Source organism: Stenella coeruleoalba (genome assembly GCF_951394435.1).
Source record: "Stenella coeruleoalba genome assembly, chromosome: 3".
In the NCBI taxonomy this organism is placed as follows: Eukaryota; Metazoa; Chordata; class Mammalia; order Artiodactyla; family Delphinidae; genus Stenella; species Stenella coeruleoalba.
The window spans coordinates 53,306,517-53,321,809 of NC_137148.1; the positions used below are offsets into that span (position 1 = coordinate 53,306,517).

A 15,293-nucleotide genomic window follows, 5' to 3' on the forward strand; every position below is an offset into this window, starting at 1 on the left:
TTTTGAGATCCTCCTTTTTTTTTTAATGTGAGCTTTATATTTTAATGGTGGTTTAGGTCATATAGAACACGCTTGCTTCAAGGGGTAGCAGAGCGTAAACTACCTGGGGATGAAGGAACTCTGTACAGCCACCTGCGCTTCGAAGCCACCTGAAGCTGTGCTCCTAGCTTTCAGATGTGCTCGTGGGACACTAACTGCACATTTGCTTGTGCTGCAGCGTGGCGTCTCCTGCCCTACTGATGTGATAAGCTTCGTTTCACCTTGCTCGGTTTTTCTATGTAAATGTACAGCGTGCACAGTCATGAGGAATATTCAAGAGCTCACAATGGAATAAGCACAGCAAACAGCCCCTCAGAGATAAAGCCTCTACCCAGTGTATCACCATCCAAGAATTCTATATCCAAGATGATGGTTTTTCTTCCAGGGATTTACTTTGTATTATCTCTTAATTAATTAAATTGTGTCAGTGTGTTTGGGGCTATGTACTCAGAAGCTTTCAGGCAAAAAACCATGTCCTCAAAAACCTGACATATAAATAAATGAATGTATATTTATTATATATTTTTCCTATTTTCACAGCTCTTCTTAAAGTGCTTGAAATTAAGAGAAGAGAGCTTCCATTGTGTATTATCAAAACCTCTTCCTTTCTAAGTCATAAAAAAGTTTTGAATATAAAAGTGGGATCCTTCTCTTTAAAAGGATCTGCCGTCATCCTATCACCGTCTCTGGCACAGGGGCGTGTACTGAGTGCACTGGTGCTATGGGCAGGAGGAGTGGTTTTGAATGTAGACTCTGATCAGTTTTCTTCTGTTTTCACTCTAGGAGAAGATCCCTTTTCAAAAAACTAGCCAAGCAGCCTTCTCCTTTACTCCACACCAGCCGAAGTTTCTCCTGCTTGAACAGATCCCTGTCATCGGGGGAGAGCCTCCCGGGGTCCCCCACTCACAGCTTGTCTCCCCGATCCCCTACTCCCAGCTACCGCTCCACCCCCGACTTCCCATCCGGTGAGTGAGTCTCCTTGCCTCTCAAGAGTTGAGGGGTCACCATCTGAGATCCTGGAAGAGAGGCTTATTCCTGCTTAAGGAAAGAAGGTTGAGGTTGTAATAGACAGAGAACAGGATTTATAGGAAGGTCAGAAGATACAGCTGTTCGGTCCATTAAAAAAGACAGGAAGTACTGGGTTAACCCTTGGTGTGGGGAGGTTTATCTGAAAAGCATTTATTCACTAGACTTAGATGCTAAGACAATTTGCTGACCTTTACCTGACCTTATCTGAAACAGCTAGGTCTGGAAGCATGGAAAGCAAAGGGAAAGTGGCCGTTGCTCACAGCATCCTGTTTTCCGCCCACAGGTACTAACTCCTCCCAGAGCAGCTCCCCAAGCTCTAGTGCCCCCAACTCCCCAGCAGGGTCAGGACACATCCGGCCCAGCACTCTCCACGGCCTGGCCCCCAAACTCAGCGGGCAGCGATACCGGTCAGGAAGACGTAAGTCAGCGGGCAGCATCCCGCTCTCCCCGCTGGCCCGGACACCCTCTCCAACTCCACAGCCCACCTCCCCTCAGCGGTCACCGTCCCCTCTGTTGGGACATTCACTTGGCAACTCCAAGATCTCTCAAGCCTTTCCCAGCAAAATGCACTCCCCCCCGACCATCGTCAGACACATCGTGAGGCCCAAGAGCGCAGAGCCCCCGCGGTCCCCGCTGCTCAAGCGCGTGCAGTCGGAGGAGAAGCTCTCTCCCTCCTACGGCAGTGACAAGAAGCACCTGTGCTCCCGCAAGCACAGCCTGGAGGTCACCCAGGAGGAGGTGCCGCCGCGGGAGCAGTCCCAGCGGGAGGTGACCTTGCAGAGCCTGGAGGAGAACGTGTGTGACGCGCCTGCCCTCAGCCGGGCCAGGCCTGTGGAGCAAGGCTGCCTGAAACGCCCTGTGTCCCGGAAGCTGGGCCGACAGGAGTCTGTGGACGAGCTGGACCGAGAGAAGTTGAAGGCCAAGGTGGTGGTGAAGAAACCCGACGGGCTCCCAGAGAAACAGGAATCCCGCCAGAAACCCCATGCACTTGGCAATGATGTGGAAAACCTCTCTGCTTATAGGCTAGAAGACAGAGAGAAGAAAATCTATCCAAAGGCTTCGGAAAGGTCAAATCATTTTGAAAACAAAGCAGCCGCGCAGGAGGCCCAGGCCCCGGGCAGCCTGCTGAAAGATGCTCTCCACAAGCAGGCCAGTGTGCGGGCCAGCGAGGCTGTCACCTCGGAGGGGGCAGCAGCTCCCGGGGACCACAGCCAGGGCACCGGTGACCTCAAACGAGCCTCGGCTCACAGCACCCTCCAAGACGGTCTCTGTCACGCCACCCACAGGCCCACCTCCGGGAAGGGTGAGTACACGGAGAAGTCCCCGCAGGCCAAGGAGGGTCCCCGGTGTGAGAAGTTAGACAGCAAGCTGGCCAACATCGATTACCTCAGAAAGAAGATGTCCCTTGAAGACAAAGATGATGGCCCCTGCCCTGTGCTCAAACCCAAGATGACACCTGGTGCCCAGGAGGGCCTGCCGGGGAGCGCGGGCCGACCGGCCGGGGGGCAGCAGGAGGCCCAGCCGGCCTCCGAGAGCCGCGCGCCATTCATCAGCGGCCACGTGGCTCAGCTCAGCACCGTCTCCTTTGTCCCTCTCAAGGCCCTTCCTGGCCGGGTGGACAGTGGAGCGGAGAAGCCGGGCTTAGCTGCTCCAGAGTCGCCTGTCCGGAAAAGCCCCTCCGAGTATAAGCTGGAAGGGCGGTCTGTGTCATGCCTGAAGCCCATTGAGGGCACTTTGGACATTGCTCTTCTGTCTGGACCGCAGGCCTCCAAGACGGAGCTGCCTTCACCAGAGCCTGCCCAGAGCCCCAGCCCAGGCAGTGACGTAGGGCCCCCTGTGCCACAGGCTCCCGCCGGCAGCGTGGGGAGGAAGGGTGAACCTGCGGGTCAGAGGGAGTCCTCCCCTGCCAGCTTCAAGGTGAACAAATCCTACCTGCTCGAGCCTCGGTTCCCACCACCCAGCCGGGGTCTGCAGGGCTCACCGGCGTCACCCCTGCCTGACCCAGAGCTGAAGCTGGACAGGAAGGTTTCCCACGCAGCCAGGACCCCGGCGACGATCGTGGAAAGCCATCCCCAGCGGGGAGAGGGCAGCCCCAGCCAACACCAAGACCACAGGCCCGACGTTAAGCTCCTTCCCCTCCTGGGGCAGAACCTCCAAGGTGCTGACCCGTCTAGATTGCGCAGCCCGCTCCCACCTGAAGGTGCCCCCTTGAGGGAGAAGCCTAGCGGGAGGGAGTCGTCCGAAAGGGGCCCTTCCACAGCCAGAAGTGAGCGGTTGGCTTTGAGGGCCGACATCCGCAGAGACCCCTCCAAGGAGCTGTATCCACTAGAAGCTGCTAAAACCAGTGACAACTCCAAAACCCTCCCCGCTGTGGGGAGGACCCGCCCAGATGTCTCCACCCAGACCCAGGCCTTGGAGAAAGCATGCGGGCCTTGTGGGAAAACAAACCCCAAAGACGGCCGAGATGAGGTGAGACCACTGGCCAGAGAAGACCCCTCTTTGCACTCTGCAGCGGCTCCTTGTGAGAGGGAGCTGGTCAAGGGAAGGAGTGGCCCGGAATCGAAGCTGGCATCCGCTTCTGCCAGGTGGTCTCTGGAGCCACCCGGGACAGAGAGTGAGAAGAGTGAAAAGCTCTCCGGTTTCCGATCTGTGCAGAAAGATGGTCCCAAGGAGCCAGAAAGGAAAGAACAGCCCCTGCAGAAGCATCACCTCACCAGTAACTCTCAGCCCCTACCTACCACCAAAGAGCTCCCTCGCCTGGCCGCTCAGCAGCATTACACTCAACAAAGCTACCCTGCTGGCTCTCTGCCTGGGAGCAGGCCCTGCGCTACACACTCAATCCTGGGCCTCCAGGACCCTCCCAAGCCCACTGCTGTGCCCTGTGAAAGCAGCAGCCACAAGCCCAGGTCTGGCCCCGACACAGACCCTCCAAAGTGTAAGCACCCAGACCGGCCCCTCTTCTCCCAGAAGCTGAGCATTGAGGCTGCAGTGGGCAAAGAGCCTGGTGCTCAGCCCCCCGGCAGAGAGGGGAAGGGCAGCAGTAAGGGTGTGTCAGAGGAGTTCCCTGCCCTCCCAGGTCCCCAGAACACAGCCCGCGATGTGATTGGCCAGGGAGCAAGTGGGCCCTCAGTCCCCCTACACATGGAATGGGGTCCTCCAGACACCAAGCTGAGACCCACCAGCAGTGGGCATCCCCCAGAGGCACTGGAGAAGCCCGCACATCCACCACGGCAAGGACCCCTAGGGGCCAGTGAGTCGGTGGACCAGAAACTTCCCACTGTAGGGGAAAGGCAGAACCCATCTCCAAAGGCCCCCAAACCATCCACTGTGAAAGATTATCCCCCTCTGTGCAAACAGACAGACAGGAGCCTGAGTCCGCCGGCTGCCAGCGCTGACGCCGGGAAGTCTGAAGGCAAGAAATGCACCGAAGCACTTTACTCCCCTGTGGACAGCGGGAAGCCGGGGGCCAGCCTTTCCCCGGTGCAAGGTGAGGCTGGGCCCAAGGGCACGGAGAGGCCGGCAGCAGCCGCCGGGAAGGGCTGGCCGGAGGCCAAGGGGAAAGGGCCCGGTTCCCAGAAGCCACTGACGGAGGCGGGCAAGCCCAGTGGCATGAAACGGTCGCCCTCGGCCACGGCGCAGAGCTCTTTCCGCTGCACTGCCCTCCCCGAGAAGTCTCTGAGCTACTCCTCTGGCTTTCCCGAGGCTAGATCAGTAGTTCTAGAGACTTCTACAACCTGCAGCGACACCTTCTCTGCCAAGGCCGGCAGGGCCACAGCTGAGCCCCCAGCCTCCAGCAGCAGGGACCATCGAAAGCCCCTGCCTGGGGGGGATGGCAGAACCCAAATGACAAAGAGCGACTCCTTGCCATCCTTCCACAGCTCAGCCATCACTCTGGAATCCTATCACCCCAACCCAGGCGTGGGGGAGGGCGCCAGCCACCGGGACAGGGTCCTCTCAGGAGCAACCACCGAGGGAGAAACCAAAGGGAAAGAGCCGGCCCCCGCCCAGCCAGCTCAGACTAGGAAGCAGAATGTGGGCAGAGAGGTGACCAAGCCGTTCCCCGCTCCAAGCGCGGAGCGCCCCATCGCCCTTCCTTCTGAGAAGGACTCCGGGGTGCGACAGAGGCGGGGGAAAGAGAGTTTGCGCGGCAGCCCACACAAAAAGGCCTTGTGATGGGGCAGGCCCCCGGCGGGACTGGGGGACCCAGCCTGCGTGTGTAACTGCATCTTGACTACCTTGGAAACCAGCACTGTGGGAACCCCCCCAGGCAGAGCCTGGAGCCTCACCGAAGAAGGGGGAGAGAAGAAACAGGAAAAGAAGGGACCTTCTTCCAAATGCCTTCCCAATTGGAACCGGTAAACTGTTACCAGATAGTGTTTGTACAAAAAAAATAAAAATAAAAAAACAAAAAGTCTTTTTGGTTGAGGTTGAGGTTGCGGATTGTTGAGGAAAACGATTTTCTCTGTAAATACCTAGCAATGTGTTTGGTTTGGGGGATATAGAGTCGATACTTTGCTGCTGATGGCATCATTTACTACAACTTTTTTTTTTAATAAGATTTTCGCTCTACCGTTGATCATAATGCAGTAATGAAGCAAAAGGGTTAAACCTGGGCATATGTAAAAGTATAGATGCACCCATATTCGTGTATATACACATCCACCCACGTGTTCTGGTCTGTGGTAGAAAAGAATATTTCAAGGCTACATTTTTTCTACGTTAAAACATTCTAAGTCGAGTTGAAGGTGAAAGAGAGCCCCAAATACACTAGATTGTAAGCCTTCATGTGTATTTTTAACGAGTGATTTTGATAGTACTGTATCTGGCTACCTATACTTCCAGATCTAAAGAACTACTCAAATCACTGCCTTTGGAATCCTCCTCCATCAGAAATGGCCACAACAGATGGAGCTAGCCATTTTCATTTCATTTCATGGTCATCCTAATAGCCATTTTGATCCTGGGCCCAGCTGTCTGAAAGGCCAGTTGTCCTTGTCTGTGGGTGTGTATGTCAACTCCTCACCATAGGTAGAGCAGGGGCTATAAACACACGTCGACTTATTTCTGTTCTTTTGCTTTCCCTTTCTGTTCTCTCGCTTTTCCTTTTCATGCTCTTAAACTCAGGCCTTTATGCTATGAGTCACTAGTCTAAGAAGCACACATTTTATAGTAGTTCTGCACCAGCCCTGCTGTTGAACATAAAGGAAAGTTGCTGGCCGCACACCAATCTGCTAGTACTTAGGTTGAGTCATAAGCATCGGGCATTGGAAGAGGTTTTAAATTTGCTTTTTTGAGGAAAAGTCGGGGGACGGGGTGGGGTTGTGGATTTGGGCATCATAGCATATATTTTAAGGAATAATCAGGACATCAGATACATTTTAATACATAGCTGGGGCCTTATGTTGTAGACGAAGCTTGCTGTTTTTAGCAAGTTCCTGGGTTTCACATTCATTTCTGATGCATCAAGTAGCTCCGTACATTTCATAACATGATCTCTTTATTTGTATGCAAAAAAAAATACTGTATTAATAAAGAGCAGCATTTTTGTAACAAAAAGACTTGTTGGAGCTATTTGGTGCTTGAATGTGACTGTCCTTTTTACTTTTGCTAAGCCTTATTTAAATTTTGTATACCATGGAATATGTAGAATTTGTCCAATCATTTTAGTGCTGAGAGGATCTTTTTGTTTGTTTTTTGTTGCAGTTTTCCTTCCTGGTGGATTGTTTTATATTGTAAGACAGCACTTGCTGACATAAGTACTAAGGCACTAAGAGAAAATACACACAGATAAGTATTTATAAGATGCTTGGGATCCGTAGCAGGATTTTTTGTTTTGTAAGAGAAAAAAAAAAATTACCAAGAAGAAATACTAATCCAGCACCCAACCCCCCTCGGGAGTGTCTTAGTATCTTCAGGCTATAACATTGTTCACCTAAGCACAGCTTCATCTTACAGCCCTGTGGATTATAAATCATTCAGTGAGGCTGTAAGCTCCGCTCCAAAAACAAAGGCGTAACTTAAACCGCTTGCTTGTCCTTCATTGTAAAATGAGTTGGCAATGGCCAAAAAAAAAAGAAAAAAAGTCTCCTCCTTGCTCCGAATTTTTTTCCCATGAGGTTTTAGCCATTCCCCATCACTGTGTTTTGAATTGTAGAAGAAACAAATATGTTGAAAGATCTTGAATGGGTTTCAAAAACGGTCTCAACATTTATAATTCATACGTGCATTTGGCGGTTGTCATAACCCGATCCTTCTGCACCCAGACATCTAGACAGGCCTGTCGGGGAGGTAGTTTATGGTTTACAGCCTTTGCTTTTTAACTGTCCACTTTCCTTTAAAGCACAACTAGCTGCTTGTTTACAAATGATATTTTTTAATGTATATTTTGTATAGTGTATTATCATTTTTGCCAAATATGTTTTTGCATTTTGGATGGCTATGGAGTACCTAAGGTTGCATTCATGTAATACCTGTTCGTTGTTGTAAACCTCTCCAGTCAGCTGGTAGAAATTCTCCTGTGTTCTATTTTGGTCGGTCTCCTGTGATTGTAAGATGTGCTCCTCGGTAGTATTCCCAGCTGTAGATTTACCAGCTTCAAAGTTTGTTAGGATCTGTGCAATAAAGTGTTTGCAGTCTTATTTTCTCTAAGAAATTCCCTATGGATGTCATAATTGTTGTATATTGAACAAATATTTATACTTATGCAGTTGCATAACATTGAAATAAAAATTTAGCATGAAAAGATAATGACTATTAAGTTTTTTCCCATATACACACATACATAGCGTCTCTAAAACATTACTGAATGTAACTCTCTTATGGAAAGGATGGTTTTCTGCAGATTCCTTTCGGTGAGTGGAATGGTTTGCTAATTTTTTTTAACCCACACGAACATGTTCCATTCTTTGAGATTAAGTCTTCCTTTAAGTCCTTCCTCTGTTTTCTACCAACCTTCTTCCTTTGCTGCAGAACTTGCCAACTTTCACATCATTCTCACCATTTTCCCTACAGTCTCAGGAAGAAGTGTCCTTTCTCCATGACTCCACCTGCTTCAATTCTCCCAAAACCTTGCTCCATCAATTACCATTGTGTTCTCTCATCTTTCTTTTCCTCCCATCCTGTCTCCTCCCTCATAATTAAAAAGCATTAAGACCATCAGGAAGGAAGGAAGCAACCTAACATTTATTGTCTGCCTACTAGTACTTAGTACTGGGCAAGATGCTTTTTATCTGCCATCTTATTTGAGCCCCAACATAAGCCTCAAACCAGATGGTGGTGGCATCCCCATTTTACTGGTGAGCAAACAGGCCCAGACAGGCTATGTGACTTACTTAACATATACCCTGTAAAGAGAGCTTGGATTAGAGCGTGGATTTTTCTGGTTCTAAAGCTCTTGACCTTTCTAAACATTACCAGGTATCATGCAATTGAATTCAAGACCCAGGGCCCTCTGTGAACGATCTAAGCCATCTCATTTTCTAAGTTTACATGCAAAAAAAATCATATGGTGCAAAATTACAGACCTGATGGTTGGCGGGAAGCCATGAGTCAAGCAAGCTAATCGTTCTCTGTAATAGGACTCCTTTATTAGTCCTAATTAATTACTAATTAGTCAGTAGGCAGTTTCGCTTCTAGATTTTTGGTTCACAACACAAATGTTACGTGAAAAAGTGTAGCTCTGTTAACTGCGGAAATTTGCTTACTTCAGTATAGGCCAGACATTAAGGAATTCAGTGGTAGGGCAGTTCACTCAATTTAATTTCCTTCCTGCCAGTATGTTTTTAACACTTTCCACAAAGTCATTTTGTGTTATTCCTCTTTCTTCCTACCTCCTACCCCAGTTAGTATCGTATGCGTCTCATATATCTAAGAAAGCTGGAAATGACCACAGCTTTGTTGAACCTTGGTTTTATTACTTTCTGTATACTAAACGTCAGTCACTTGGCCCAGGTTCAGGGCCTGAGGTGTGTGGCAGTTCAGACACCTCAGACCCTGTACTGGAAGCATTAGCACCATTCGTCATAAAAAAACATGCAGCAGCATCGCCTGGATTCCTGGGAATCCAAAAGACAAGGTCACCGTCTCTTATCACAGGCTGCCGGTGGGACTGTCAAGCCCAATACTTGGATGCAGGCAATGAAAGAATCTTCTACCGAGACGGACTGAACATCGGGTCTGTTCAGATGTGGGGAAAAGGAAGATCTGTTGCATATGGTTACTAGGAATTGCGCCATGCAGCTTTACAGAAAGTCTCTTAATAGTGTAAAGCTGACAGACTCTAACAGAGTCATCTGATGTTTCACTGAAGCGCTGCCCGGAGAGGGCTGTCAGAACCTGCAGGTGAAGGATGAAGCATTTACAAGGCCTAAAGCAAGCATGCTGCAGCTACTGAGCCTTCGTATGTCAGCTGGCGTCTCCATATCCTCCAGCCCTAACCTGTCTAAATAAAAAATCTTTTGCCTGAAAGTTCTGTCCCTTTGGCATACATATGCTGTGTGAAACAGTACTGGGCTGAAGTGACTTTCCTCGGCTGGAGGCAGTCCTTTGTAGGGACAGAGGGTAGTTCCTGTGGAGGGCCTCCGGTGCGCATCAGTTCAGTGCTACCCAGGAATGCGAGTCCTAGCTCCTCAGCCTATTGCCCCTTTCAAGTGCAGATCCTTAGAACAACTATGGCCCCCTCTGTCCTCAAGGAAAAGGAAAGAGCAACCCAGGAAGCTTGGGCTTGAGCATTTGCATTTGAAATCACAAAGCCTTAGGAAAAGGCTGCTCCTTTCTCAGTACTATCTGTAAATTCTCACTACCTCTTTATTCTTGTGCCTTTGTGAAAACAAAAAACTCTTTAGAAAGAAAAATTCTGATTTTTTTCTTTATTGCACAATACGTGATCAATTGAAGGCAAATTAAAAATACAGAAAAGCAACACAAAATGTTTGAATCACTGCAATTCCCCAGCCACTTTCATTCTTCAATCTATATGGATTTTTATGTTACCAAAAAAAAAAAAAAGAAATAATAGTGGGCATGATGTTTGGTAACCTCTTTTGCTTAGTATGAAATCAGAAATATATTTCAATGTCTATCAATATACTTCTGCAATATTATTTATAATGGCCGCATGGCATTTCATGTTAAGGACATGCCGCGTTATTTTCTTTCACGCGCACGTGCACAAGTAGAGAAGCTCAGATGCAGATGTTTGAGGTCATCCTACTCTTCAGTTTTTGGCTCATCAACCTTGGCGCCAAGGTTCATGAAACTTATCCCTACACTCCCATCCAGCCTCCTCTCCTACCCCACAGGCAACTTTGTTAATGGTTTGGTTTTGTGTTCTTAAAAAACATAGGTATCATTGTTCTGTATACATGTATTTTTAATTGATAAAAATCATGTTAATATGTCATTTGGGTTGTTTGTTTTTTTTCCATCAAGCTCTACCTGTTGGTTCACAAAATGACTCTCATACATAGAGGACAAGGAGAGACCAAAGAAAGAGACAGTCACTCCAGAGTGGTAGGTGGCAGGTTTAATAAGCAAGGGAACTTACCTATGAGGCTTATCTTGGGCTGCCACAAGACGAGGAGATCTCCGCACCCACCTGCCAGGATCTTAAAGGTTGATTTAGAAACCTTACCGGGGTTCAGTTGTGTCTACGGTGCAGATGATCTCAGCAACACCTGGCTCTCTCAAGGCTGCGTCCTGGAAAATGACTCCCACTGTGGGAACACCACACAGGCTTTACAAGGCCAGGGGAGGAGATGAGGAGACTCCAATTGCCCGGGTCCAGCTTTCGGTTCAACTGGCGATCATGTCCTCTCCATGACCTCCTCCAACACTATGTGCTTAAGATTCAACTACCTTGCTGTAGCTGTGTCTAATCCACCGCTTCTGGCTACTGTATGATACCCCATGGTGTGCGTCTTACACGTTTTACCTGCCCATTTTCCTAGTGATGAGCTCTCAAATTGCTTTGAACTTCCCCCTCCATAAATAACGCTGTACTGCATATTGTTGTGGAATTGTGAAATTTTGTGATACACACCCAGCTCGGGATTGGTGGGTCACATATTTAATTTGATGCATGTTTGCCTCATGGTCCTAGAATAGCCGCACCAGTCTCCACCCATAAGCAGTGCATTGCAGTTCCTATAATCCTACATCCCACCTACACTATTATCCAGCTTCCTCTTTTTGCCAGACTGATATAAAATTTTATCTCATTTTAACTTGTTTTTCTTTAGTTCCTAGTAGTATCAGCATGTTTATGTTGTTATCCCACCCAAGAACGTAGAATGTCTTTAATCATTTATCTCTTTTTGGACGTTTAGGTTGTTTCCAAAGACAGGAGAAAGAGAAAAAGGGTCTCCCAAGCTGTTTAGAAAGCCCATGAACCGACATAAATGGAGACGGGGAAGACAGATGAATGCTCAGGTGACCCGCTGTCTTCCACTTACCTTTGTAGGATCTAGTACCGTGTCTCGAACAGCCAAATGTTTAGAGAATATTCTCTAAAGATGGGGGGAGGGGTGGCGAGAGGTGAATGTTCAATGCAGTTCACTGTTTAATCTTTCATGAGCAATAATGGCTTTTAGAAACCAAATTTAAGAATAATAGATTAGTCCTTTCCTTTTTCAAGACCCACAGTATTCCATAAGTGATTTCAAGTTGTCAACAGCTGGGATGGAGTGGGGGTAGGTGGGAGAGCAGGGTAGTTGAGGGGCAGAGGCTGTGGCCTGGCAGTGACGGCAGAAGAGACTAATGAGCTTCTTGCCCAGATGTCTCACCCTTGGATTGGAAGGCTCCTTAACACTTTTTTCCCATTTTGTTCGGAAATTTCCTCTTACAGGATATGGCGTAGTTTTTCAGCTCATTTGACTCATGGAGCCTAACACAGGTTTCTGTTACTGTTTGATAAAGTTAAGAAAAGGGAAGGACTTTACATGAAATCATTTGGCTGGGAGTCCAAGGCCAACCCTAATCTAACAGAATCCCAGTATCCAGAGGTGGGGCACAGGAATCTGGTAAAGAATTCCCCAGATGGGGCTTCCCTGGTGGCACAGTGGTTGAGCGTCCGCCTGCCGATGCAGAGGACACGGCTTCGTGCCCCGGTCCGGGAAGATCCCACATGCCGCGGAGCGGCTGGGCCCGTGAGCCATGGCCGCTGAGCCTGCGCGTCCGGAGCCTGTGCTCCGCAACGGGAGAGGCCACAACAGTGAGAGGCCCGCGTACCGCAAAAAAAAAAAAAAAAGAATTCCCCAGATGATTCTGCTGATTAAACCAGTATCCGGGAGCTCTGGGAGAAACACTGGGCTGCTGATTCCTCTGCAGCCTTCAGACTGACTCCTGCCACACCAGGCATCCTAGTTCTTGATGTATCGGGCAATTGATTCGAACTCAACACCCAGGACTACCCCATCGTGACTTGCGTAGAACTAACTGCATCCTCTCTTGCTGTAATTCAAGTTAATTTTCTCTTTAACATTCAGGGCAGATAGAAAGCAATGTCAGCCACCCCTCTTGCCTGCTACACTAATATATGAAAACATTATAGTCATTTATTTCATGCTTTTGTAAACTTCAAAACTGTAAGCGACACTTACTGGGGAATTAGATGGGTAGAAATAAAATGACAGTTTCCTGCCCTGAAATTTTACGTGGATACATAGATAACGGCTGTGTTTGGGTCTGTGCTGCGTTCAGTTAACAGAGATGGCTGCTGGCACAGGGGAAATGTAAAACGTGCTCCCAGACTGTGGGAGTTGCAGCTCATGCAGAGAGTCCCCTGTGATGGGGGCCAAGTCGGTTTTTATGGACTTCAACGCTATTTGCTTCAGGACACTTTGAAATGCAGGGTCAGCTCACTGAGCTACAATATGCAATAATAACATGTTTTTATAGGAGTAGCTTGTCATAGCAGCCACAACATGGGATACATAAAACCAATGAACACACCATGTCTGCAGAGTCTATCCTAGTAACCAGGATAAAGCAATAAAACTGACAGCAGCCATCAAAAACTCCCTTTCTGACTTTGTAGGGTGAATTGACTGTTGCTTAAAACAGAGGAGCTGTCACAAAGCCCTAGACAGATCAGTGCTCAGTTATGGAGTAGCACATGGCATTGCATGGAAGGGGCCTGATACATGAAAGCAAGATGGGCAATTACATATTGCTAGAGCTTGGGTCCCTACGGTCTTTAGTGCAATGCAATCCGCATCAGAGATGCTCTACAGGAAGTTTTTGTTTTTCCAAGTTACACATTAAATATTATGGAGGACAGTGTGGGTAGGGAGTGGTAGGTCAGCAATTTGCATTTCCTATCTGCAGCTTAAATCCTTAAGGCAGAAAGGAGCTTAAGTTTGTTAGAAGGCACAGGGAACTCAGTGGGTTGGTGCTATCAGACTGGATTCTTTTTTTTTTCTTTTTTAATAAATAAATTTATTTATTTACTTATGCTGCATGTGGACTTTCTCTAGTTGCAGCAAGCAGGGGCTACTCTTCATTGCAGTGCACGGGCTTCTCATTGCGGTGGCTTCTCTTGTTGCAGAGCACAGGCTCTAAGTGCACGGGATTCAGTAGTTGTGCCACATGGGCTTCAGTAGTTGTGGCTCACAGGCTCTAGAGTGCAGGCTCAGTAGTTGTGGTGCACGGGCTTAGTTGCTCCATGGCATGTGGGATCTTCCCGGACCAGGGCTCGAACCCATGTCCCCTGCATTGGCAGGCAGATTCTTAACCAATACGCCACCAGGGAAGTCCCAGACTGGATTCCCTTGAGAGTGTGGACTTCTATACTCTCTGATAGGATTGAAGGAAGAAAGGAGGGAAGTAAAGAGGGAGAGAAAGAGTTAAGGAATGAAGGAAGGGAAGAAACAGCAAAGAAAGAAAAAGGAAAGAGAAAAAGAAAAGGGAAGGAGGGACCAGTGAGCATGGTTTTGGCATCTTCAGGTCACCAGCAGGAATATCTCCCAAAGTTTCCAGAGCTGATCATCGAATTTGCTACAAGCAAATGAACAAAATCAACAAAACGAAGTAACTGTGTGTCCTGCTACGTTCCTGCCTGAGTTCCCCAAGGTGAATGCTTCCTGCACCACGAGAGTGGGCCACATGGGTGGCATCGAGTCAGAGGGAGGTGTGCTCTCTGAGTTGGGCGGGTTGGCTGCCTGCCTTCAGAAGGGTCCCTAGAATGAGGGGCCTTTCCTGTAGCAACAGTTAGGAAGCTTCCTAGAAGAGCACCTGCTCGGCACAGGCCACAGCAGCTGTGCCCACTTCTGCATTAGGTCCCTTCTGAGCCCAAAACTCAGGGGAAAAGGCCTTGGTCACTGCTAGACTCAGAGCCAATAACAACCCAGCAGTGGCTCGGACTGGCCTTCTCAGAGTGATGCCCTGCCATCCTAGGCCTAGGGAAGGAACGAAGGTGGCTGAAGGGGTGTGTCATGATGTCCTCATATTTCCAGGCACTTTCTTTCTCCCTTTAACACACAGCCTTAGATGACTGCCTTACTAAGTCTCCCTCAGGAAAGCTGAAGAAAACTCCCTTCCCAGCCACCTGTTTTCCCAGATGCTGGTATTCAAGATAATTAAAGCAGCTGATTGTGTGATGTTTCATTTCATTAGTAGAGTGTGTTCTGCTTGCCCTCTCTCACCAGGCCCAGGCCGCCTAGCGCTCAGAGGGCTTTGGTACCCATTCATCTCTGCCACCCCTCCTGGCTTTGAAGGAAGGATGCCTTTGAGCCCAGGAGTTGGGAGTTAGATGAGGATGAGGGAACAAGGTGTAAAATCTTGAATACTTCTTTCTGTTTCCAGAAACTAAAGGGGAAGGAGATGGGACATTTTGGAGTAAAACTGAGGTAATGTGCCTGCTAATTGGCCTTCAGTAAACTGCTGCCTGGGTTAGCTGGGAAGCCCCACTTCTTAACGGTCCTCAAGGCAGGGACAGGGTGAGGTGAGTGAGGCACCCACCCTGGGCGCCAAAAACTCAGTAACAAAGAAGAATAGTATTTTAATGCAACATCAGGATATCAAAACTAATGTAAAGTATCCACAAGGAACAAAAATACCAAAATTTTAAACAAAGGCAGGACGGCTACTCGTGATTTTCCTTTTGCCTCAGGTTCTAATATGGTTCCGCGTGGTGCTGTTGTGGATCCTGGCTATGTTTAAAAACTTTTGATGTTTATCACGGACATTTTTTTGCATTAATTTAAAGTTTTAAAAGGAACTTTTTTGCC

General features: G+C 48.4%; 1 protein-coding gene across 7 annotated transcripts in view; it reads left to right on the forward strand.

The window, feature by feature from the left end:
* MAST4 (microtubule associated serine/threonine kinase family member 4) overlaps positions 1 to 8,101 on the forward strand; it is a gene marked incomplete at its 5' end in the record, with an annotated part of 568,435 nt that extends 560,334 nt beyond the window's left edge. For all 7 annotated transcript variants that reach the window (XM_079916426.1, XM_079916429.1, XM_079916428.1 and 4 more), the window contains 2 exons: positions 823 to 1,004; positions 1,352 to 8,101. In XM_079916426.1, coding sequence (XP_079772552.1) covers positions 823 to 1,004; positions 1,352 to 5,241 — 4,072 coding nt within the window. In that variant the 3' untranslated portion in view covers positions 5,242 to 8,101. The remainder of the gene's footprint in view (positions 1 to 822; positions 1,005 to 1,351) is intronic.
* Positions 8,102 to 15,293: the final 7,192 nt, after the last annotated feature.